The 24,913-nt window shown below is 40.3% G+C and overlaps 3 protein-coding genes across 6 annotated transcripts in view; 2 read left to right on the top strand and 1 right to left on the bottom strand.

Moving 5' to 3' along the window:
* The first annotated feature begins 14 nt into the window (after positions 1–14).
* LOC136692745 (sulfotransferase 1B1-like) lies at positions 15–7,454 on the top strand. The gene is made up of 7 exons (XM_066666390.1): positions 15–452; positions 3,760–3,888; positions 5,060–5,157; positions 5,340–5,466; positions 5,556–5,650; positions 5,773–5,953; positions 6,541–7,454. The coding sequence occupies exons 1-7, from the start codon at positions 269–271 to the stop codon at positions 6,651–6,653; spliced, it is 927 nt and encodes a 308-aa protein (XP_066522487.1). The 5' UTR covers positions 15–268; the 3' UTR covers positions 6,654–7,454.
* A 2,780-nt stretch (positions 7,455–10,234) lies between these two features.
* LOC136692744 (sulfotransferase 1C1-like) lies at positions 10,235–15,954 on the top strand. Of its 4 annotated transcripts, none has more exons than XM_066666388.1 (10): positions 10,235–10,314; positions 10,726–10,757; positions 10,854–10,890; positions 11,258–11,561; positions 12,842–12,970; positions 13,255–13,352; positions 13,425–13,551; positions 13,691–13,785; positions 14,452–14,632; positions 14,946–15,954. In XM_066666388.1, the coding sequence occupies exons 4-10, from the start codon at positions 11,300–11,302 to the stop codon at positions 15,056–15,058; spliced, it is 1,005 nt and encodes a 334-aa protein (XP_066522485.1). In that variant the 5' UTR covers positions 10,235–10,314; positions 10,726–10,757; positions 10,854–10,890; positions 11,258–11,299; the 3' UTR covers positions 15,059–15,954. The 4 variants fall into 4 exon arrangements, with proteins under 4 accessions (XP_066522485.1, XP_066522482.1, XP_066522486.1 ...); XM_066666387.1 differs by lacking the exon at positions 10,235–10,314 and adding an exon at positions 10,548–10,589; XM_066666385.1 differs by having other exon boundaries at positions 10,296–10,314; positions 10,854–11,561.
* Positions 15,955–16,134: 180 nt separating this feature from the next.
* atp2a1l (ATPase sarcoplasmic/endoplasmic reticulum Ca2+ transporting 1, like) overlaps positions 16,135–24,913 on the bottom strand; it is a 15,291-nt gene continuing 6,512 nt past the window's right edge. The window contains exons 9-23 of the mRNA XM_066663490.1: positions 24,831–24,913; positions 24,383–24,471; positions 24,050–24,152; positions 22,900–23,031; positions 22,671–22,787; positions 22,357–22,575; positions 22,095–22,206; positions 21,099–21,322; positions 20,672–20,892; positions 20,373–20,575; positions 19,606–19,691; positions 19,357–19,490; positions 19,035–19,152; positions 18,552–18,669; positions 16,135–16,242 (exon numbers count right to left, since the gene is read on the bottom strand). The exon at positions 24,831–24,913 is cut by the window's right edge and continues 84 nt beyond it. Of these exons, the coding sequence (XP_066519587.1) occupies positions 16,229–16,242; positions 18,552–18,669; positions 19,035–19,152; positions 19,357–19,490; positions 19,606–19,691; positions 20,373–20,575; positions 20,672–20,892; positions 21,099–21,322; positions 22,095–22,206; positions 22,357–22,575; positions 22,671–22,787; positions 22,900–23,031; positions 24,050–24,152; positions 24,383–24,471; positions 24,831–24,913 (1,973 nt within the window). The 3' untranslated portion in view covers positions 16,135–16,228. The remainder of the gene's footprint in view (positions 16,243–18,551; positions 18,670–19,034; positions 19,153–19,356; positions 19,491–19,605; positions 19,692–20,372; positions 20,576–20,671; positions 20,893–21,098; positions 21,323–22,094; positions 22,207–22,356; positions 22,576–22,670; positions 22,788–22,899; positions 23,032–24,049; positions 24,153–24,382; positions 24,472–24,830) is intronic.

Here is a 24,913-nt window from a genome sequence, read left to right on the forward strand (position 1 = left end):
GCGTTCCTGAAGTGGGCGTCCTCGTTTGAAGTGAAATCACTTTCACTGCTGGAGGACCCTCCAGAACTGTGTTCCTGAGCACAGAAACACCAAAGGCTAGAGGGGAGGAGGTGGACCAGAACTCTTCACACACAAGTGTAAGCTTTGGTGACTGTACAGAGACACAGGGAGTTCAAAGTCCTAAGGCTACAGAAGACTACTCTTGCAAACAGCAGATCCAGAAGCAAAGGCCAGTGGAAGGACTTCCTAGGGAGTCTTGAACTACACAATGGAGGAAACCCCCCTGAGTTATGAAGAGGCCATAAATAAGGCAGCCGGCTCACTCACTCGCTTTCCTTTGACCGAGGTGCAAGGTGTACCCCTCATGAGCCCAATTGCAGGCCAGTGGAGCTCCATCTCAGCTTTCTGCCCTGATCCTTCTGACCTGCTCATTGCCACCTACCCCAAAGCAGGTAAGACCCTCCTTCACTTACCAAGCTGATCACACATAGACACAGGCCACTGACCTTATGCCTTTTCCATTAAAAAGTATACCAATGGAGATGAATTCACAGGGGGTGTATTGATAATGTAATTGATGAGTGGTGTTTTGAGGGATGTGTGTAGTTAGTACCTTAACTCCACCAATCTTCTTGGGGTGGCACACAATTTCTCACAGCAATTTACTGAAGTTAATGCAGCAAAGGTTGGATCAGTTGCCTATTACTCTTGATTTAAGAGGAATTATTAGCGAAGGAGGTGTCCACAAGCTCTTGGTATCTGATACTAAAGGATGATTACTTAAAATGTGATGTGACAAAGGTCCCGTTAGAGTCTAAATTGGGTTCAATTTATATAGAGCCTTTCACAAACCCATGGATTCTTTACACAGCAAAAAAGAAAAAGGGGGCGGGGTATGGTGACTCCAAAGAAGGAAAAAAAGGAATGTTTTAAGCAAAGATTTGAAGGATAACAGGGATGTATGGTTGCGAAGAGAGGATGGTAGAGAATTCCAAAGTTTTGGGGCAGCAGCACTGAAAGATCTGCAACCCAAAGTAGAAAGTCTATTTGGAGGTTAAGACCGGAGTTGGAGGATCTGAGGATGCGTGAGGGTTGATACAGAGGAATGAGATCTGAGAGAGAAACAGGAGCCAGACCATGAAGAGCCTTGAAGGTTAGGAGAAGAATTCAGAACTTTATCCTAGCCTCAATGGGAATCCAATGGAGTTGCCGAAGAACAGGGGTGATATGAGCCATGTGTTTGAATGTGGGCCACTTTTGACGCAGAAACACCACTGTTAGCCCACTAGCAGGGTCTCTGATTTAATTCCCAGTACCGGCAGGAGAGAAATTAATCCATGACTGCCTTGCCCTTGTGCAAGGCACTTGGGTGGTTGGCAGTTGGAATTGCTCACTAATGTATGTTTGTGTGTTCACTATCATGGATGGGTTGAATCGGTTTTCCTAAGAAAACTAATAAAGGTGATTCCTTTCTTTGTCATCTTCTGTTGGTACTGGCAAACGGCATGTGGACAAAAATGGCCCAAATATTAATATTCATGTAGTGTAAAAAAAAAAAAACTGGCCCATTTCTAGTAAATACAAGTTGTGCTGGCTGTGACAATATGATTTTACAAAGCTGGTCCAGAAAGTCACTTCTGGTGACATGTGGCCCTCTTGGCAGGTGGGAGTAGTCCAACCTAATGTTGTCATTCCATGTTTCAAATGGACAGTGAGAATTGGGTACATGGGACAGACCAAGGCTAGAATAACTTTGCTGTTAGTTATGCTTCTTTGTCTGATCTGTCAGTTTAAGCTTTGTTTAAAATTCTTGTCTAAAAACTAGACTTTAATATGTTCTGTGGTTTCCTTTAGCACAGACCTGGATCCCTCACCTTTTAATCAGTTCACTGGAATTCAGCTGTTTTTTAGGTGTTTCCGTCCTAACAGTGTCCTGACTACATTTCCCAGCATGCCCCATTTCCCATACATTTCCTAGCATTCAGGCATTCCATATAACCACTGGGAATCTTACTTAATGACATGAACTGTTGTAGAAGAAAATAAATCCAGGCATTGATTCCCAGCTTCTTAGCCGCACTAACACTGGCTATCATTATTGCAGCACAACGTAAGGAAGGAAGTAGGTGTACAGATGAAACAATAGACATTTACATTTTGTTCAGAGTTTTATTTAAAAGCCTAGCCATTTTCAAGACTTTCAAGATTGGAGGTTTTAATCTCAACATCTTCAAATGCACAATTCTGGGCAATTCCCTTATGTTCATTATTGAGTTTTATTTTCCAAACTCTGTTGGCTTTTAAAAGGAAGGTTCCTTAATGTTTAACTCTATAGTCAACAAGTACAGCTCATTACAGAAAACCCTGAACTCCATACCTGGTTATCTGCTGACTTCAGGATGATTTAGACACACTAATGGAGTGCAGTAAAGGACTGAAGGAGAAATAGATTTCTAGGGACGCAGGGATTTGAAAAATGCAGTTTTTAGGTCACGAGCTGCCATTTTATTAGTGGTCTACGTCAAATCAAGTTTTAAATGTTGGCATTTGGCATTTATAAAAAAGATCCGTCAGAAGCAAGCAAACACAGAGCAGTGAACATGACGCCAACCATAACCAAATGACCTGGATTCGGTGTTCAAAATTACTGTTTTTGCTAGTATTCTTGGTTATAAACACAGGCCCCACATTAATTTATAGAAAAAAAAATGACAAACTAAATGGCTATCAAAATACGGGTCTGAAACACTGGTCAGCCCTAGTGCAAATTCCTTCAAATGCAAAATAAGCCAAAATTTGAAAAATAATTTAAGGTCAAGGCTTTGTACATTGTTTATTCTAAAGATTTAATGACAATGAATATCAATGTCACACCCATGTGAGTGGTTTTATTTCAAGGGCTACAATGACTGTAAAACTTAAGATGTTTGTGCTCATAAATGTGTTTAATATTTAACTTTTGCATAAGGAATAACCTCATTTTTATATAAGGTTAGTAACCTCACAATGTAGCTGGGTTAGCCTACCTACTTATTGTGATTACACAGTACAACACACTTGGATACCATTTTTCTCAGATTGGTAAAACACAAAGTATTAAAAAAAAGTCTGGGGGAAGAAAAGCTAACTGTCTAATATTAAGCAACATTGCTATCTTCATCTTGATGGGCCATAAACCATAATATCAAAATAAATATACCCACAGTAAGTTCCACAGGGGTATATATTAGGGTCACTGTCTCTATTTTTAAACTGCAACTGCCATTATATGCTGGTGCAGCGATAACATTCCCACAATTTCCAACATTACCTACACATTTTCATCTGTTCATCTGCATTTTAAGTAAGTTTGTTATTTAATGTTCATGTAAGGTAAAATGTTAGCTAAGACATAGGGATGTAACTGCAATGTTCAGAGGATTTTGTCAGGGCCACAGATTGTTACATCAGAACAAAGAATGAACATTCTCAGTAAATGCTATAGGGATGTGGGTGAGGCCCGAGGGGAGAACATTTAGTACAACAGCATCGCTAATTATGGGGAACAGGCTGTACTTTTCAGTTCATTTTATAGAAATATGCTCTGATTTCCTTGCTGAAGCAACTGTGGTTTAAAATGCAAATGGATGCAGGGTATAGTTTGCCTGAGCACTAAGCAGTGAAGCCTTAAACTTGCCTCAATAATGCTTTTGAGGAAAAATTGATTTATAGGGTGGTTCCATCTTGTGTAAAGCTTTGGCATTACTTTCTGTGTTGTAGGCACCACTTGGACCCAGGAGATAGTGGATTTACTGTTGCATAATGGAGATGAAGAAATATGTAAAAGAGCCCCTACAGTTGAACGTATTCCCTTTCTGGAGATCCAAGCCCCTCCACCTATTCCCTCAGGTAAAGATACACAGTACTATCATTCACACAATTTCTTACATACAATCAAATTACTTACTCCTCAGGTTCATCCATCCACAGCTTCCAATACACACATGCACAAACTATTCTGCAGTTAAATTTGACAGTTATTTATTATTTTATTAAACTACTGCCTCCCAGTGTGTCTAAGTACTGAAGCCTAAAGAGTAAATATTAAATAAGAGTAATCACACCACAAATTCGCATGGAAAAAAAAGGGTAGAGAGCTATTACATGAAACTAATTTTAAATCAAAATAATTTTGAAAATCTTTTTATTTATTTATTTATTTTAAATAAAAAGGAAATCACTGCTGTGTATGTTCACCCAGGTTTTTTAACTGTGTAGTAATAAAAATGTCACAACATAATTATTTAAAAGCTAAACCTTCCTGCTTTGTGAAACATACCTCACTTAAATTAAATTGGTGCAAATAATGGCATTTTTTTTCTAGATCCAGAAGAGGTAAACCAAACAAAAATAAATCCTTTTTAGCTTTTGAGATTTGTCTTATTGAAACATCAAGATGGAAATCCAACATGGCTTGTGGAACAAAATGCTTGTTCCCAATAATGCCTGTGTCCCAAATTTGCTGCAGGTTTATACAAAACTGAATATTATAAAATAAAAATATTTTTATAAATATTCATATCAAATAGTATATTCAAAACAGTGTTCCTTAAACAGAAAATGCACAAATTTTAAAAATGGGTGATTTATAAGAAGTAAACTGTATTAAACTGGATTTACAAATAGACAAATGAAAACCAGCACTAACACTTAAATGAAAGAAACAAAGTAACTGTGAGCTAAAGGAGTGATCATGGAGTGTGGATGATGGTGTTAGTGACTTCTAGTGATTTAAGCTGATGGTGTCACATATGATTAGTTTAATTTTTTTTTTACAATGTGACAATCTTGGTGTTTTGCTGTGAGTCTAACATGGAATTAAAGCTATTTTTACCACTGGGGAGCAGAAGGAGCAGTGCACTTTATTGTTTATGCAAAACATGCATTAAATTGTGCAAACAAGTAACTTGTTTTAAAATGAGCATCAACTAGGGTGGGTATATAAGAAACTGATGGGCGTGTACTGAAGCACTCAACTCTGTGTTAATGATTAAGGGACATGTCTCCTCTTATTCCTCAGGTCTTCAACTTCTCAAATTCATGAAACCTCCCAGGGTCATCAAAACACACTTGCCGATCCAGCTAGTACCTGAGGGTTTCTGGGAAAATAAATGCAAGGTCAGTATGGATATTAAAGCAGGCATGTGAGTCTGGTCCGAATGACTTCTTTTCCAATACTGATACCCCACCAACTAACATACACAATCCCACTGGTTAGTGGGGAAGTCAACACCTCGGACAGTTCTTAGTTTCAGGACATTTTCTTCATTGTTTTGCCTTTCTACACTTTGCTTTTTCAGGTGATTTATGTGGCTCGAAATGCTAAGGACAATTTGGTCAGCTACTACCACTTTGACCGTATGAACTTGACTCAACCAGAACCAGGTCCCTGGGATGGTTACATTCAAAAGTTCATGAGAGGAAATTGTAAGAACATATTTCAGTTCTCTAAGCTGGGATAAGTAGTAGTCATCAAAATGGCAGCCTTAATCACATTATCTCTGATATATCCATAGTGGGGTGGGGCTCTTGGTACGACCATGTTAAAGGATACTGGAAGGAAAGAGAGAAGAGGAACATCCTCTACCTTTTCTATGAGGACATGAAAGAGGTACACTGTGGTTACAACCACAAGTTTTAAGAGGGTCCTTAACCATTTATTTTCCCAGCAGCTCTGGGTTGAGTCAGATCTTCAACTTGTTTTTGTTTTTTTTACACACCCCCAAACTCCAGAACCCTCGTCGGGAGGTAGAGCGGATCATGCACTATCTGGACTTGTCTCTATCGGATGACATCATTGACAAGATCGTGCAGCTGACTTCTTTTAAAGTCATGAAGGACAACCCGATGGCCAACTACACATTCATCCCGAAGATAGTGTTTGACCAGTCCATCTCAGAATTCATGAGAAAAGGTTTGTAAATGACGTAACTCCCTTAAACCAGGTTCTCCAAAGATGTAGACTGATGAGAAATTCAAGGAAAAGTAGAACATAGTGTTTCTGTAAGTTTTTGGACTATTTTGAGTCACCAGTATTGGGTAATGGCCAAGATTTTACAAGACTGGAACCATGTTAGAGGAACAGAACATACTTTGTGTCATTCGCAGTTCACTAAGAAGCCTCAGGTGAGAAATGTAAACTCATGGGGATTAATTTGCTTAGAGACCCTGGATGAGGATAGAAAGCCTCTCCCAGAGCTTGAACATATATTAAAAGCTTTTGGTCTTTTCGGCTCATACAGTACATAAGTGCTGCTGTTTGTTTTTATTGTATAGCCGGTTAATAAAACAAGTCCTGGAAATATGGGATTCAATTTTACCTGATTTATTTGTAATATACACAGTGAAGACTAAAATTTGTTTCAGTTGAAGAGTGTGGCACGTTAGGAGTGAGTTGATCCCGATTTGCCTTTTCCTTGTGTCTGTAGGTAAATTAAGGACCATTTTGTCCATATCAAGTTGCTTTCTGCTTTTGCATATACTCTTCCTTATGTGTCCCAGGGGAAGTCGGGGACTGGACCAACCATTTCACTCCAGCTCAGTCCCAAATGTTTGACGAGGACTACAAAAGGCAAATGGCAGATGTGGACATTCCCTTTCGCACAAGCATCTGAGGATTGCATCTGAAGAACTACAAAACAGCACTGGAGCATCTGAGTTTGAGACGGTCTCATACCTACCAAGGAGACACATGAGCTGATGTACATTTTATTCTAAGGTATTTGATTTGACTTAAACACCAGCCTGGGATTTTGGGTGTTGGACCACTTTTAGCCTAGAAGTGACACTGATGTAAAAGCAACACACTTGTATCTAGCCCCATATATATGCACACAAATGACTGTCATTGTCACTGGTGAGTTGTCTTAAAGGTGGGGTAGAAATTCTGGGAGGCAACAGATGAGCCATGGTCTGTAATTGTATACTTATATTTAGTGGAGCTACAAAGTAGATGGAGCACCTCAACTGGCCAGTAGCTGAAATTGCATGTTAAGGGTTTCTAATAGTGTTCAATGATTGTATTACTATATGCACAACTAAAATAATGCACTATTGTGTAGAATGTAATCTAATCAGTTTTCACTGGTGCACAGTGCATATGAACAGACCAAAATAATAATGCAAGTTTTTTCAGTAATGCAAACCAAAGCAAGGCAACTCTCCTAAAACACCAAAGAGATGGCATTTGTCAATTTTAGTCAATTTTTTAGATAAAGTATTGAATACAAGTCTATGGGAAAGGAGGAGAGTGGACACTGGACACTCAGTGTGAGCTATAGTGGCTCTATGGACTAGTTTGTGATTGCACATGGTCTTGTGTTTTTTTTTTTTTTAAACCAAACGTTTTTTCCTGTATCCGAACCCCTTTCTGTTGGGTTCAGCTGCTTTGAATGTAATGACCAAAAGAATTCATTAATAAAGTTTAACTAGGTCAATTGCTTCTGTCTTGATTTATATTTCAACTGGGGATGATTAGTGTGGCTGCTGCCACTCAGTATTGTCCACGGGGTCTGTGTGTGACTGGGTGAGTGTGCGATGCCTCATGACGAACTGGTGTCCTGTCCAGTGTGTGCTTGTATATTACATCCAATTATTTTAGGTAGCCTCCTCAGGCCCACTGTGAACTTGAACAGGATGAAGTGGCTACAGAGAATGAATGAATAATACCAGGTACAACTTATTCTTGTATTCAAGCTACCAGTGGTATAATATGAAATTGGCGAGGCAACTTTTGTTAATAGCCAGCAATGAGAGATGCCGTTCATCAAGCTGGAATCATCTGCATAGGCACTTCATACATGAGTGGATTGTCTCATTACCTTTTAAAACTCAGGTAAAATCAAATGATCCTGTGTCATTTTCTCAACCATGACTTGTAAAGATATGCTAATTCACAGCTACTCAGGTCAGCTCTCTGTGATACCTCAGCCATCCGAGGCTGTGTAAGGGAGTCCCAGAAAGACCCACTGGCATTGTTCTGTTTGGATACTAGCCAAAAGGAGCATTTGTTAGCCAACATCAGCTATTTTTCACAAATGAACTCTGGAGAAACTCTAGAGAATCATGTTCAAATATATTCTGGAGTAGTCCTTTCACATAGCAGAGAAATTCTGATGTCAGACTGGAATTGTGTTTTGAGCATGGTAGGCCATGTACAGTAGATGCAGCACAAGTCTCACGGACATTAGTGCAAACACAAACTTTGAACCAGAGTGCTAGAGGGATAAATCTGGGTAAAGTCCAAGACAAATGTTATGGGTGTTTGCCTTCACACATACAGCTCCTCTTGGTAAAATGTTCTAATATACAATGTCTAAAAGCCCTGATAGCATCCATACATGGGCAGCTTCTTTTAAAAGATGAGATACTGCTGTTCCACAGTCAGTATTTGCACTACATAAAGTGCACATTGTGATCGAATATGTTTTTGAAATGACTCATTATCAATAGAGGTATTAATCGCCAATGACCATGTATGCTAGTGTAACCGGAATTGTTTTATTCTTTCATTCTCTGTGTGGACAGCATGCTTGTGTGTGCGTGTTTCAAATAACAGTATATTAAGGGGTCAAAAAGAATGAGTTTGTAAAACAATATTCACAAATGTAACGGACTTTAACTGCGCTTGAGCAACTACCTACACGTAAAACTAAAATCCACAAATGTATTGGAATGTACAAATTCAAAACAACAATTTAAATTCACAAATGTGTAAAAAAAGATTAGCATTTGTAAATCATGTGTCGTGAATGTATGAATCAGTACCTTCTCAAACGGCTTAAAATGTGCAAGAGCAAAGCTCTTTAAGGTTCCAAATGTGACAGTGAGAGTTTCTGAACGAGGTGCAAAAAATCCACACATTCGCCTTCTCTGCTGCGTGTGCGAATCTCTTTTTGCAGTTGCGGATTTAAGACCCTGTTTTGACGGCCAATTGATGGACCAATGGGAAAGCTTTAGCTGGACCAATCAGATCGCAAAGTTTGTTTAACCAATCGGAACACTGATTTGTTGCTGTCGCCCATAGTGATTTTCCACCAAATGAACTCCGGTTCTTAAATCGGATCTGTTCCTAACTCTTGGAACATTGGTTCTTTCCAGTGAAACGCTGCGTTTCTACGGACAGCGGAGAAACATAACCAAGAGCCGCGGCTCTGACCGTGGCTTCGCATCCAACTGCACCAGAAACACACAAAAACGGGCCGTGTTCCTGTTTTTGTCCTATTATTTTATTATTATTATTAGTGACAACTCAGTGCCCTGAACGTTGTTCACGACTCTGAGTGCAGCAAGGGTGTGTATTCGGCTTTGGGACTGCATATGAACATTTACGTTGCTGAATGGCTCTGATATTTAATTTCCTCTTTCATAATATTTAAACAGTTCTTTTTGCTTGAACTGTATACTGTTAGAACATTTTTACTTCTTGTTTATCAATATTAGTATTAATCATCGGTATTATTAATTCATTATTGTTAATAATGATTAATGATTTATTAATCATTCACATTTCCTCTCAAAATCCAAAAATGACCGTGGAATTTGCAGAAGTTTGATACAACTTTATTAAATTTGTATTCATTAAAGGAGCAGGAACACCCTTGTCTGTGATGTTTCTCTTTTCTCCGAGACCTCCTGTAACAAAATGCACATAAGGCATTTGTTAAAAACAGATTAACTGTGATCTTCAAAATACAATTTGGGCATTTAAACCGTCTAACAGTGATTATGGAAAAGGGAAGACCCACTATGTTAGTACACGATAGGATTCTGAACAGAGGCTCAAGCACTCATGAATAATAATTTACAAATAAACGCTCATTTATTCTGTTTCATCCTGAGTAAACAGACATCGGTGTGCATTTACCTCAGATCAGTATCTGGTAACGACAGACAAACAGGTTTGTTTTCACAGTAAAATCTTTAATGTTTCGTTTTAGATAGAACATTACCTCAATATCTACATTGACTGTCGGAGTTTGCATGTATTTCATAGTTTTAAAACAGTAAAGTACAGAGAGAATTCGTGTAAAATTACTAACTCTTTAATGTTGAAATCTCTCCTGTCTCTCCGCTGCTGAGCTGCAACGAATGCCTTGGGCACTGAGTTGTCACTCACAAACTCATTAGCCAATGGGAAGGCACCCCTGAGAAGTCCCGCCCACGCCAGAGCTTTGTGCCAAAACTGCTCGCAAAACTCAGGGATCAGGCGCACAGAACTCGTGCAGCACGCGCAGAAAACTCAGAGCACGCAGAACTCAGAGCTCACGCACAAAGGTCAGAGCTGGATATTTTGTTTGCAAGTTATAAGTTTTACGTTTGAGATCAAATATTTTGTGCGATTATTTTTGGCACAAATCTGATTCCATAGTAAAGCGCTATGGGCGACAGCAGCAAATCAGTGTTCTGATTGGTTAAACAAACCTCGCGATCTGATTGGTCCAGCTAAAGCTTTCCTATTGGTCCATCAATTGGCTGTCTCAAAAACTCTCACTGTCACATTTGGAACCTCAAAAAGCTTTGCTCTTGCACATTTTAAGTCGTTTGAGAAGGTACTGATTCACACATTCACGAAATTTAATTTACAAATGCTAATCTTTTTACATATTAGTGAATTTAAATTATTGTTGTTGTTTTGAATTTGTGCATTCCTATACATTTGTGGATTTTATTTTTACGTGTATGTAGTTGCTCAAGCGCAGTTACAAAGTCTTACGTTTGTGAGTATGGTTTTACAATCTCAAAATATTTTTGACCCTTTTTTGACTCCATAGTGTATTGACACATTCCTTTTAATCAATTCCTTTTGTCTCCAGGCCACAGAGAGGAGACAACCAAAACCAACTGAAACAGGTTTGAGTAGGGGGACTGAGAACAGAATTTCTGTCATAATTTTCCACCACAGCATACACTCCAGGAGTGCAGAAAAAACAACAATGTGGATAGGAGAGCATTACTAAATGGTGTCAACTATTAAAGGACAGGGCTGTTTTCCCATGTGAGATAGGGTGTAATAGAGTTTCACCTATACCCTGGTGCCTGTAAAGTTCATAAATGTTTCACAGGGGGGAAGGAAAATTTCACACGCTACAGGAATGGGACAGGCTATGCCGCTTGCCCATTAGCGTTATGTAGATTATGCAATATGTTTTGCTTCATTTCCATAACCAAAGTCCAAGGAGAAGCATGTATATATGACAAATGCCAGAATTCTGTTCAGTCACATTCAGGGCAGCATCTGTGGGAGGTCCTTGCATGTAAAATGGATAAACCTCAAGAAAAGCCACACTGTAAACCAAAGAAAGGATTGGATGGTGGCATGATGGGCTCAGAAAGTAAGAGGAAGGATAATATCCTGACTTATAAAGAGGTCATAGCCATGGCACCATATGTCATCACCCGTTTTCCTGTGATTGAGTTCCAAAGTGTACCACTCAGGAACCTCATAGTCCAGAAGTGGAGCTCCATCTGGGCTTTCTGCCCAGATCCATCTGACATGCTCATCGCAACCTACCCCAAAGCAGGTAAGGCCTCAGAGTGACAAATTATTTTCAGATGCAACATGCCCTAAGAATCTCACTCCCACTTTCACTCACTCACATTTAACAAAATGCTTCACAAAGGGGATGTTCAGCGCCTCACCACAATGACAGTGTCCTTAGTACTTTAACAAACACTTTAAAGAATAGAGCCTCCGTCATTACTACACCAGGCTGTGCACTGCAGACACTGCACTATGTAACACTGCCCCAATGCCACTGGGTCCTGGATTCAGTCCTAGCCTCTGACGACAGTGAAAAGTGAAAGTTTGGCGTGTTCTCTCTGTGTCTGCATGGGTTTCCACTGGGTACTTCTGTTTCCCTCCACAGTCCAAAAACACTGTTTAGTCCATGGATTGGCCGTGCAGAACTGTCCACAGATGTGAGTGAATGAAACAGTTACAGAAGATGAATGAATGAAAGAAAGAATTTTAAACTCTTGACAAAAGATTTGACAAACATGTTTGATGTCCAGGTCTTATTCATCAGAAGATTTTTGTCTCACGTAAGACTGGATACAGTCTACAAAATGATTAACTCTGATTACACAGTGGCAACTTTGACTTTCATTGTTGGTTTTGATGAATGATTTTATCTAAGTTTATGCAATAACCAGCACAGGACAAAGTGCACAAATGGTGTCTTCCAGCATAAGTTCAGATAAAGTTTTTAAACATACAAAATAAATAAATAAATCACACTCAATGCATATAATCATTATTTGCTTTTAAATATAATTGGGCATCTGATGCCTGACTTGTTGTGTGTTCCATGGAAAGTGGTCCTAGATACGAGTGTTTTTATGACTTGCTAAGCTGCAGACATGCAAAACAGTGTTTACAAATGGGCACATTGTCCACTGAACCATGAACCAATCAGAACCAAGTTCTTTTTGAAGTGTGTTCACTTTAGTTGAAGTAAGATTCAATATTTTTGCTCCTGGGCACCCCCCCCCCCAATGCACTTGTATAGTGTCATTTACTTTTACAGCACTGTCCTGAAATAGAGGGGGAGGGAGGTGGGTGTTACATAGTGTCATTTCTGCAGCGCTGGGCCGGGAGTAGCAAACACAAAGTTTGTTCTCCCTATTACAGGTCCGTGGAGCATCACAATGTTTCTGAAGCTGGCATTTTTAAACTAAAATGACTACCTAGTGCTCTTTTTAAAGCCAAATATTAATGGAAATAAAACAATTAACCTCTGGTAAGCACCTTTCCAGACAAAATCTGCCTTCTATGGCTTCTTCATTGTTTCTTATATTTTAGGAACCACCTGGACCCAGGAGATCGTGGATTTACTGCAGAATAATGCAGATGAAGTGGCATGTAAAAGGGCTTCTACTGTTGATCGCTTCCCCTTCTTGGAGATCCAGTATCCCCCTCCTATTCCTTCAGGCAAGGATACACCATTGCTAACTTTACATTTCCTTTTTCTTAGCATTGTACTATTCAGACGTGGCTTGTCCAGCCTAAACACTGATTAAATATTACTTCTGATAAATAAAGATTACTTCAGATAAATATTTATCTAACAAAAACAAGTTTAAGTTTAACTTTTGTAAAGGTTTTCTTCAGATAGAGTGAGATATTAACCAGATCCTGGAATATACATACACAGTGTATACAATATCACAGTGGTTTAACTTGGCACATCACAAAAATATCGGTTTATTCACCAGGCCTGGACCTGCTCAAGAAAATGAACCCCCCCAGGGTTATCAAAACACACCTGCCCATCCAGCTAGTGCCTGAGGGTTTCTGGGAAAATAAATGCAAGGCCAGTATGAATATTACAATATTCATCTATGTATTCTTTCATCTTTCTGAACTTTTCCCTGGTAATTTTCAGGTCATTTATGTGGCTCGAAATGCTAAGGACAACCTGGTCAGCTACTACCACTTTGACCGTATGAACCAGGCTCAGCCAGAACCAGGTCCTTGGGAGGAGTACATTCAAAAGTTCATGAGAGGAAAGTGTAAGGCTGGAAAAAGTACCAACAATCAGAGAAAGCCAGTTTCACAAATTTCACACCTCATTATCTTTGGTGACACTGATTAATAGTAACTTTTTCTTTAAAAAACAGCAGAATTTGTTTTTTTCTGATGTATCCACAGTGGCATGGGGCTCTTGGTACGACCATGTAAAAGGTTACTGGAGGGAAAGAGAGAAAAGGAACATCCTCTATCTTTTCTTTGAGGACTTGAAAGAGGTACAGTGTGGGTACAAGATGTGGGCGTTTTTTTTTTTGTTTTGTTTTTTTTTTTTAATTTTTTTTTTATTATTAACGTCAGCGGTGTCAAACTTTCCAGGTCACTGCTCTGATCTGTTTAGCATTCTTTAAAGCAACACTAGGTATCATTTCATATTCTTCTGTTGGGCTCCCCCTACAGTTGCAGAGTATAATTTATTTTTCAGTACTGTCCAGAAATCAAAGAGAAGGGGAAGAGTGTTCTTAAAGTTACATAGTGCAGTTTCTACAGTGATGAGCCCAAAGTACCCAAGACACAGGTTCAATTCTCTGTACTACAAGCTTCAAAATGATTCTGAAGCTGCAATTTTAAAGTAAAAATACTACCTAGATCTGCTTTAACCCTTAGGAGTCTAGGCCTATTTTGACCATTTTTGTATACTTCTAATTTTGCCTTAATATCCTGCATCAAATGTTTTCATGCCCATGTTTGGTATCTTTATTTTCAGAACAACCTCAACTTTATGATCTGACAGTTATTTTTTTCTGTTTGGCCCACTTTTTCAGCATATCCTTGTTCTCCAACTTTTTTGACGCCTCATTTTAGTGGTTTCTTAATTATTAATGTGACATAAATGGGCTCAGTTGGGCTTTCAGGTCATAATTTATGTTTTCCTCTGTCTGAAGAACCCTCGCAGGGAGGTAGAGAGGATCATGCACTATCTAGATTTGTCTGTATCGGATGACGTAATTGACAAGATTGTGCAGTTGACGGCGTTCAATATTATGAAGGACAATCCCATGGCCAACTACAAATTCATCCCAAAAGTAATGTTTGACCGCTCCATCTCAGAATTCATGAGAAAAGGTTTGTATAAGGTCTGCAGTGGTTCCTTTAGTGATTCAATGTAGTGGTTCTCAATCATAAGTATAGAAGGTTTTTAAAGAATGTCTTTCTGAAATGTTAGCAATATATGTCTGTCCAATCCTTTACTCCAGAAATGATCACATGATCTTAGAGTCCTGAGCCCCATGTTAAAAAAACACTCTTTTAATCTCTAGCAGGTGACAGGAAAATTGTATGAAAATCATGTTTACCAATAACTTTATTTCCAACCCATTTAATGTGTATTCTCCATATCCAATGACTTACTGCTTCCGATTCTTTTTATGTGTCCCAGGGGAAGTTGGAGACTGGACCAACCATTTCACTCCAGCTCAGTCCCAAATGTTTGATGAGGACTACAAAAGACAAATGGCAGATGTGGACATTCCCTTTCGCACAAACATCTAAGGATTACCTCTGGAGAACTCGTCAAAACAGTGATTCAGTTAACTCTGGACAATCTCTGAACCTGAGATACTAGTCAGCCTGGGCACATTCCAGAGATTTACATGATTCAGATGTATTTGATTCAAGTGTTCATGAGTGTCCTGACTGATCAGTGTGTAAAACTGACAGAAGCTGCAGCAGAAATAAAATGTTGAGTTCTATTTATAGGAAGAAATTAACCACTACTTGACCCAGTGAATTGTTTCCAGTTCTGCATGCTGCATTTAAAGGACGCACAGAAATCATAGCTACTGTCATTGCTTTAAATCAAATTATAAGCCAATTTAGAACTTATAAATATCCGTAGGGTCCCACAGGGTTGGTTATGGGGCCATTGGCATTTTCTTTGTACATGGTGCCTTTTGCACAGATTATTAATAGCTTTAATACTTCTTCCATGTTGAGTTAAGTCTTTGTTAAGTAATTTGGGTCTGTAAAAAGTGCTGTATAAGTAAGTTTTACTTACATTTACTGTCTGTAACACTTACCTTGTTCATGATCATAGTGGGTTCAGAGCCCACTCTGATTCATTGGGTCCAGAAAACACCCTGGACGGGCATCAGTCAATCACAGGATGTCACATACTCAAATTCTCAAACCTATGAACATTTTTGAAAAGGCAACCCACCTACCACCATATCTATTTGGACTGTGGTACGAAACCTGAGCACCTGGAGGAGACCCACACAGATAGAGAGAACACACCAAACTCCTCATAGGACCCTGGTGCTGTGTGACAGTGACCTTACATGTTGTGCCACAGCAATTTAGAAGAACTCACATGTGAAAGAAAAATGAAACCAAGAGAGGGGAGAAAGGAAATGTTTAACAAAAAATGTAACTTTAATACATTTATTATCAGCTTTAAGAATAAAATTACTCATCATTCAAGCACTAATTTGGAACCATTTACCTATATATTAATTTCATCTTTCCATACTTTCTTTTTTTTTTTTTTATTCTTTCAGTCAGTTTTGTAGATTTTTTTAACGATTTTCCAGTGTTTTTTCCTCTCTTTTTTTCTCTCTCTCTGCTCTGTGGATGGACTCATGAGAGCTCAGCTCTGACTCAAAGTGATCCCTTGCTTCTTCCTCCTTTTCGTCTCCTATAGCTCATGTCTCTCCTTTGACTCTAGATTTCTTTACCTAGATGGAGAGAACACAAAGTTTTTATTCGGTTCATGGCAACTGTTCATTTATAATGTAAGCAGGCTACAAAGAGTTTGTAGAGTTGTGTGCAAAGCTTTGTGAGCCCTTGATCTACTAAGTTTGGTGAAATAAGAAAAAGCACATATGAGGAATACATTTAAATATTGCATTTTGACAAAGAGTTACCACAATTCTGTGATCATATCTTTATCGTACTTGCAGTTCTCAGAACTCACCTGTGGTTGTATGTGGCATAACATTTTTGCAATCCATTTAGAGGCATGCACTTCATCACAAAGACAAACTATTGTAACTATGACCAGCTCCTGCTCCTTAAGATGGCTGCAAAGCACTTTTGAAAAGTCAGAATATGCTAGCGATACTTCTACCCAAGATCTACAGAAACTACAAAGTATCATGCAGAACTAGAATAGTCACATATGCTCAGACTTCAGCAGGGGTGGAAAACACTTCAGTTATTGGGTTTTATTAATGTAATTCATTATTTTGGAAGATACCTTTACTTAATCACATTTCAAAGCAAACATATAAGATTTTTCTTTTCTCTACTTCATTTAGTCTGCATTACAAACATAAAATCTTTCTTTTTTCCCCTTCAAATCTGTCAGGTTCCTGTTCTTAGTTCTGTTACTAAAATGTTCATTGATAACTGTTTTAAAAAACAAATATTTACTTGTAACTAATTTCACCAAGGAAACAAAGGAAGTTGTGTTACAAGAGCAGCATTTATTTCCTGCAATGAATTGTGGAATATTCTGGAAAGAGGTCTACGAATTTTACTAAGAATGAACAGATATATCAACTAGATTTAAGATGTGTTCACCCTGCTAGATATATGTCTTGCAGTATAAGTTCCTGACATTTGATTTTCCACCCCGGGAGGTCAGTGAAAATGACTTGAATTCCTATATAATTATTCCACAGTCATGCATTAGCCACAGTTATTTAAGGTACATTTGCACAGAGCTCACAGATAAAGGAGTGAACTGCAGCAAATGGCACACAAATCTCTGCCATAATCTTTATGAACTACTTCAGCAGTCTGAGCAGGACAATCACATTCATTCTTTCACAAATGCACATACAGTGATTTGCAAATGTTTAGACTCCAACGGTCAAATGACAGCAGGCAAACACAGATCCTACAGTTTACCTACAGTTTACATAATGAATGTGTCTGTTTATATTATATACATTTAAAAATGAGTCTGCACAGTGTGTTACTTTACTTTCACTCATGAAATAAAATAATAATAATTTAAAATATATAATAATAATAATGCACATGCCATCCGACCAGGGAATTCCAAACATTTAACTACTGTATATACACATGGAAAATGCATGTATGAACAAGAACAGAGCACATAAGCTGCGGAGAGACTTTTTTTGTGGTACCTTGCTTTTGTTACTTGGTAACTGAGGGAGGGAACTGGTTTAGACTGAAAATGAATAGAAGAAGTTAGTGAAAAAGGGATGAAATATGAGAGAATTTTCAATGTATAGGGAATGTGAAGTATTAGGTAAATAAATGTTCTTTATATATCGTTGCTGCTGAAACAAAACTTTGTATTTTTAACATTGATAACTATACAGGAGGAGACAAATACTTTTAATTCTAAAGTAAGTTCATGTAGATTTTGAGAGCAGAATTTAGATACATTTCTACTGATTATACGTCATGAACATTTAACACAATATAAATGGATAAAAAGTGGAGATAAACTTGTCACAACAGCAACATTATATAAAATATTCCATTAAAAGGAATTCCATTGATAGATGTTTAGGGGATGGGAACTTTATTAGATATGATGTTAGATATTCATTCATTCCTTCATTATCTGTAACCCTTATCCAGTTCAGGGTCGCGGTGGGTCCGGAGCCTACCCGGAATCATTGGGCGCAAGGCGGGAACACACCCTGGAGGGGGCGCCAGTCCTTCACAGGGCGACACACATTCACACCTACGGACACTTTTGAGTCACCAATCCACCTACCCCTTTGTGTTTTTTGGACTGTGGGAAGAAACCCACTTGGACACGGGGAGAACACACCAAACTCCTCACAGACAGTCACCCGGAGCGGGACTCATACCCACAACCTCCAGGTCCCTGGAGCTGTGTGACTGCGACACTAACCTGCCGCGCCACCGTGCCGCCCCATGTTAGATATTATGAACATGAATTTAATGAACAAACTGTTCCATCAGTTTAACTTATAATGAATGATTTATAAGAATAACAATAACTTCTCTCTGGACACAGCGAGATAACTGGTCTTACCCTCAACGTAGTTGCGGGCCACAAACTTCAGCACCTCATCCAGGAGGATGACGGGGAAGGAGAGCTTGAGCACCACCATCCACTGGTCAAAGTTCAAGTGAGTCAGCTTGAAGACCATCTGAAGCAGGGGGAAATCAGAGAGAATTGCTGTAGTGTGGGCTAACAACAAACACTCCAGCCCTGAGAAGTCAGAGCTGCACATTCCAGCTGAAAACACAGTTGTGTATGAGAACAGATATTTTAATCATTCAGATGTCAGATTATTTAATATAGTACAAATACACACTTGACCAGAAATTAAAATGCAGGTAAATGTAATGTTTAACATTACATCATTAACACTTACGTTCCAATAATGGCATAATGTATCACAGAAGGCTTAATGTGATGTAGAATTTAGTCTTAAGCACAAGGTAATTTCAGTGGTCAGTGGAGCAGTCTACAGAGGTGTCAGCAGGGGGCAGTGTAAGAAGAAAAACTTACGGGCAGGGGGTCCACATAGATGATAAGGAAGTGCAGGGACATGGAGAGGGTCATGGCAGACAACAGCCAGCCATTGCTCCATGGGGGCATGCGAACCAGAGACTGGTTCTCAGACAAGCTGGAAAGTGAAAAGGGAAGAATTTGGTTTAGTGATAGAATGTATATATAGAAATGTGTTATATAAATCAATACATTTACTAATATAAGAAAAAATATTTTCCAGCTGGATCACTAACAACTGATTCATTTTGGGTTGGGAGGGCTATTTGAGGCAGCAGACCAGGATTAGCTCTTTGGAAACATGAATCCAAGGGTCTCTTACCTGTTGAGGGCGTTGCACATCTCAATTGTGACCAACACGGACAGGGCCATGGTCATTGGGGGTGCTGCCTCAAAGATCTCACATTCAACGCCAGTGAATTCCTCATTCTCTTCATGGCACTGCATGAAGTGAGACTGCACAGAACAAGATAGAAAGTAGAAAGGAAAAAAAAACTGTAGTGTCTCTGATGAACAAAGAAAATAGGCCTGCAAATCACTGTCACCAGTGATGAAAGAGAGAAAGACTAACCAGCTGATAGTAGGTCACACCTGGGCCCTCAACATCGTACATGAACCAGTAGGCAGCAGCAGCCACAGTGGCGGCACCGACATATCCTATCAAGAACGGTAGAGGAGAACATGCAGGGTTTCACTATCGCTACCACAACACAGACAAGCCATTATCTGCAAGTGTTGAGTGCTCTCTGTATTGTGGTCACTTCATAAAAATGTTGAATCATAAACAGTAGCATCTGTAGGATTTAATCTCAAAACAAACTACAAAATTTGCTCTTTAACATAGTTTCCTGCACAATTCAGGAGTCCAGTGTTTAATATTTGCACCATGAATTGAAACGTGGTTGTAGCTGATATATCGAAAAACTTGTTGAAAGGACAGCATCTAAACAACAATGAGGTTTTGTTGAAAAGGGAAAAGATGTCTAGAAAAAGATGTAATTCTATGTCTAATATTGGTTTAAAATTAAACGTGGTCTACAAAAAACGTTTGCTAAAAAACATGAGCTAAATTTGGACCAAATCTGACAGGCCAAACACAGCCCAAATTTCAATTTCTGTTCTTGGGCTGTGTTTGGCCCATCAGATCTGGTGCCACAAGTTTGCACTAAGCAAGTACCAGACATTTGATCCCAATTTTAGTCCTGAGGATCCAGGAGAGTGAGTGACCATGTTCAGCTGAGTAGGAAAGATGTTTGTGGTTAGTTGTCCAGGTAAGTTGGCTAGACTAGACAGGCCTGGACTTGAGAACCGTTATGCAAAGACCATGACAATACTTACCACCAATAGCCAGGTATCTGAAGAAGAGCCAGCCGGAGATGAGGGGTTCCTTGGGGGAGCGGGGTGGCTTGCCCATGATGTCCAGATCGGGGGGGTTGAAGCCCAGGGCAGTGGCGGGAAGACCGTCAGTAACCAGGTTAACCCACAGCAGCTGCACTGGGATCAGAGCCTCAGGAAGACCAAGAGCAGCAGTCAGGAAGATACTGAAGGAATAATCAAGGAAAGGGAAATCACATAAATGAATGCCTCACCCAGCTATCACGCAGCAGACTGCACAGTATTAACATATTGGTCCTCACCAAACGACCTCTCCGACGTTGGAGGAGATGAGGTAGCGGATGAACTGCTTCATGTTGTTGTAGATAGCTCTACCTTCCTCAACAGCAGCCACAATGGAAGAGAAGTTGTCATCGGCCAGGACCATCTCAGAGGCTGACTTGGCAACGGCAGTGCCAGAGCCCATGGCAATGCCAATCTCCGCTTTCTTCAAAGCGGGGGCATCATTCACACCATCACCAGTCTGAATGGAGGGTCAGGTAGAATGAGGAGAACAGGGGTGTTCATGTTAATACACATCCCTAGTCTGGCAGGACACGAAAGATATTAAGTTATGCAGGGAAACTGAGCATTGATGTGCCAGGACCACTGATTTGGTTCAGCTTAATCATGTACAGTTGTCTCCCAGGTAACAGTTTTAGATGTAGTCTTTGTGTGAGAGTTGCTCACCATGGCAGTGATCTCATCGTAGCCCTGCAGGTACTCAACAATCTTGGATTTGTGGGATGGCTCAACACGAGCGAAGCAGCAGGCCTTGGTCACAGCTTCACTCTGCTCGGCACGGGGCAAGTCGTCAAACTCACGGCCAGTGTAAGCCTTGCCAGACACATCCTCATCCTCACCGAAGATGCCAATACGACGGCAGATAGCAACAGCGGTACCCTTGTTGTCACCTAAGGGAAATGGGTTTGAGTTTTTAAGCACCTGAGCCAGAATGTAAGATTTAATGGCACTTTTCCAATGCCTGGTACCTACTTTACTTGACTATACTCAGCTCTACACTCTTGGTTTTCTATTATATATCGCCCCCTCCTGACATGTAGCTGAAACACTGTCACTAACGGGAAACACAGGCTTTGGAACCCACGACAATAGTGCAGGTAATGTTAAGTGTTGCTTACTTATCTAAGTGTATTTATTTGTTGTTGTTATTTGCGACTGAACTAAGATCCATGCATCAGTTCAGACAGATCAGTGTAGTTTTTTCATTCCTTGCACCGCCTAGCTCTTGTGCAAGGAGCGTTTTTACTTCTTCAAAAGACCACATTATAATTTTACGAGCTGACGATAAAAACTGTGATTGCTACTGGAGTTTGGAAATTAGTGTTGGATGTCTGCATTTTGTTGTGTAGGCATGTTTCTCTGGCCAATCAAGGCTCTAAAATGTTTACATGTCACATTTAGTCCCTACTCTGCTCACTTTGAACCATGCAGTGGAAAAGCACTATAAGAGATCAGTGGTTTCCCATTCTGGTCCAGGAGTACCTGTGCTTTGATTAGCCCACTTTGACCTATGGGTTTTGAACAAGCAGTGAAAACATATATTTACCAGGACCAAGTTTGAGTCACACAGCAAAACAGGGCAAAGTGAGAAAGACATGTTATCTACAATGTAAGGAGAGCCAGCAAGGTAAAGGAAGGCAGAGAAGGAAGAGAAATAGGTACCGGTGATCATGATGACACGGATGCCAGCAGCCCTGCAGAGCTCGATTGAGCCTGTGACCTCTTTACGAGGGGGATCCAGCATACCCACGCAGCCGACGAACGTCAGGTCAGTCTGAGACGGAAAAGAATTGAGAAACATTGAGGTGTGATATACCACAAACTATGTTCAAGAAACAGTAAATTTTAAGCTGTTATATGAATCAAACTGAGCCTGAGATGTAATTCTGTACGATCCTTTCCTATCTGTCTCTGGTTCCCACACCTCATAGTCAGCAAATTTGGTAGAGTCATCCAGGTTCATCTCTTCAACCTTCAGTGGAGTGTCACGGGTGGCGAGGGCCAGGCAACGGAGAGTGTCACGGCCGGTACCCCATTCCTTAATGATTGCCATGATTTTGTCCTTCACGGGTCCAGTCAGGGGCACACGGGTAGCACCAACACGCACATAGGCACACCTTTCAATCACACCCTCGGGAGCACCCTGATGATGAAAATGGAGAGTGATTACGTTAAACCAGGTTAGAGGTGAGAAAAAAGTCTAGTAGCAGCAAGTGAAAAAAGGCAGATAGATCTCACCTTCACAAACATCTTGCTGCCACTATCGCCCTTGGTGGGGGTGCAGTACACAGACATGGATTTCCTGTCACGGGAGAACTCCAGGGTGAAGTTCTTCTTCATCAGCTGCTTAATAACCTGCAGGTGAGGAGAACAGTCCATTACCATTGTTTTTACTGACATCACACAGATTGAAAAATGTTGTCTAAGCACTTAACAGATGGAAGCTAAATGATTTGGTTTGTCTTACACTGCAGCAGGCGTTGGCTCTCTCAATCGGGGTCATGTTGCGAACACTGGTCTTGAACACGTTCATCTTCTCAACCAGGCAGCACAGGGCAGTCTCAGTGGCCTCACCAACCTTCTCATAGATCTTCTTAGACTGTGTGTGGGACACAGAGATGTAAAGAGGTGTAGGAGCATTTAGGGGTCACCAGAGTAAATGAACCTTACCATTGAGAGTGTTAGCTGCTCATTACCCACTGCCATTATGTAGAATGATTTAAATATATTTACTTTTTGTTCTAATGAGTTATTTGACGCTTCAACCAAGTAAGATACCTTAAGCATTAGGTGTTGATGGTATTCCAGATGGATAAAAAAGAATCATGTTCATTCATTCATTGTCTGTAACGCTTATCCAGTTCAGGGTCGCAGTGGGTCCAGAGCCTACCTGGAATCATTGGGCGCAAGGCGAGAATACACCCTGGAGGGGGCGCCAGTCCTTCACAGGGCAACACACACACACACATTCACTCACACACTCACTCCTACGGACAATTTTGAGCCTACAATCCACCTACCAACGTGTGTTTTTGGACCGTGGGAGGAAACCAGAGCACCTGGAGGAAACCCACGCAGACACAGGGAGAACACACCACACTCCTCACAGACAGTCACCCGGAGGAAACCCACGCAGACACAGGGAGAACACACCACACTCCTCACAGACAGTCACCCGGAGGAAACCCATGCAGACACAGGGAGAACACACCACACTCCTCACAGACAGTCACACGGAGGAAACCCACGCAGACACAGGGAGAACACACCACACTCCTCACAGACAGTCACCCGGAGGAAACCCACGCAGACACAGAGAGAACACACCACACTCCTCACAGAAAGTTACCCGGAGGAAACCCACACAGACACAGAGAGAACACACCACACTCCTCACAGACAGTCACCCAGAGAAGGAATTGAACCCACAACCTCCAGGCCTCTGGAGCTGTGTGACTGCGACACCTACCTGCTGCGCCAGGTGGAGCCAAATGGAGACTCAAAACAGTATTTAGTTTTGGATTTACAACTCTGTAAATTGCTTTAATACCACATAAAAGGAGTGCTAGACAGTGGCTGATGGACAGAAATAATGACACTGAATATGTGAACCTTACCTCGTTGTAGTCCAGGGAGGAGTCGTTACACAGGGCACAGATGGTGGACAGCTCAACGAGACCATCATACTGACTGCAGTCTACCTTAGCACCACCCTTAGTACTGAGAGAGCAAAAACAGAACATTTCAGCCTTCGCTCTTTTGATCCATAATGCTTTTGACCACTTTGACCCATTCAGATAAAACAATAAGAGAAAGCTTTGACTCCAACTGTGGCATTAATTAACTTGTTTAATCTGTGTTAGGTAGTCAATTATAAACATGCAGTCAGAGAGAGAGAGAGAGAGAGAGAGAGAGAGAGAGAGTGTTTGTACATATGAGGATGTACTTACACCTCGCCTTCAGGGGTGTATTTAGAGCCGGAGATATCAAAGCACTCCAGGTGAACATGGTCTCCCTCTACTTTGTCGATGATGAACATCTGTTGAGATACCACAAATATGAGTTTTTTCAAACTACAAAACAATACATTTGTGTGATATGTGATACATTTTTACACTAGCAGTAATTCTCTGATACTATCACTTTAAGAACCATTATTTTTCCAAGTCCACTTGCTATATGTGATTGTGATCTGAAGCTTGGTGACAGAAATATATAAAAATGACATACTGAATGCTATGATTTGGGCAGTTAGGGATTAAACAGATTCTCTTCCTCGTATTCACATCATGTAATGTATACAGCAAACCACAGGGCCAGGACTGCCCCTTTACTTCTCTGAAATAAATCTTCTGTTATTAGTTGGTGTAGAAGTTGAGATTAGATCAACTAACACACCTTGGTCACACACATCTGGTTGGTGGTGAGGGTGCCAGTTTTATCTGAGCAAATGACAGAGGTGCAGCCCAGAGTCTCCACAG

This window comes from Hoplias malabaricus, chromosome 3 (assembly GCF_029633855.1).
Source record: "Hoplias malabaricus isolate fHopMal1 chromosome 3, fHopMal1.hap1, whole genome shotgun sequence".
Taxonomy (NCBI): Eukaryota; Metazoa; Chordata; class Actinopteri; order Characiformes; family Erythrinidae; genus Hoplias; species Hoplias malabaricus.

Coding starts and splice junctions, on each gene's coding strand:
- LOC136692745 (XM_066666390.1), top strand. CDS start 269: ATGGAGGAAACCCCCCTGAGTTATGAAGAGGCCATAAATAAGGCAGCC. Junction 3,889..5,059: donor CCCTCCACCTATTCCCTCAG/GTAAAGATACAC, acceptor CTTATTCCTCAG/GTCTTCAACTTCTCAAATTC. Junction 5,158..5,339: donor TCTGGGAAAATAAATGCAAG/GTCAGTATGGAT, acceptor TTGCTTTTTCAG/GTGATTTATGTGGCTCGAAA.
- LOC136692744 (XM_066666385.1), top strand. CDS start 11,183: ATGTTTTGCTTCATTTCCATAACCAAAGTCCAAGGAGAAGCATGTATA. Junction 13,552..13,690: donor AAAGTTCATGAGAGGAAAGT/GTAAGGCTGGAA, acceptor ATGTATCCACAG/TGGCATGGGGCTCTTGGTAC. Junction 13,786..14,451: donor TCTTTGAGGACTTGAAAGAG/GTACAGTGTGGG, acceptor CTCTGTCTGAAG/AACCCTCGCAGGGAGGTAGA.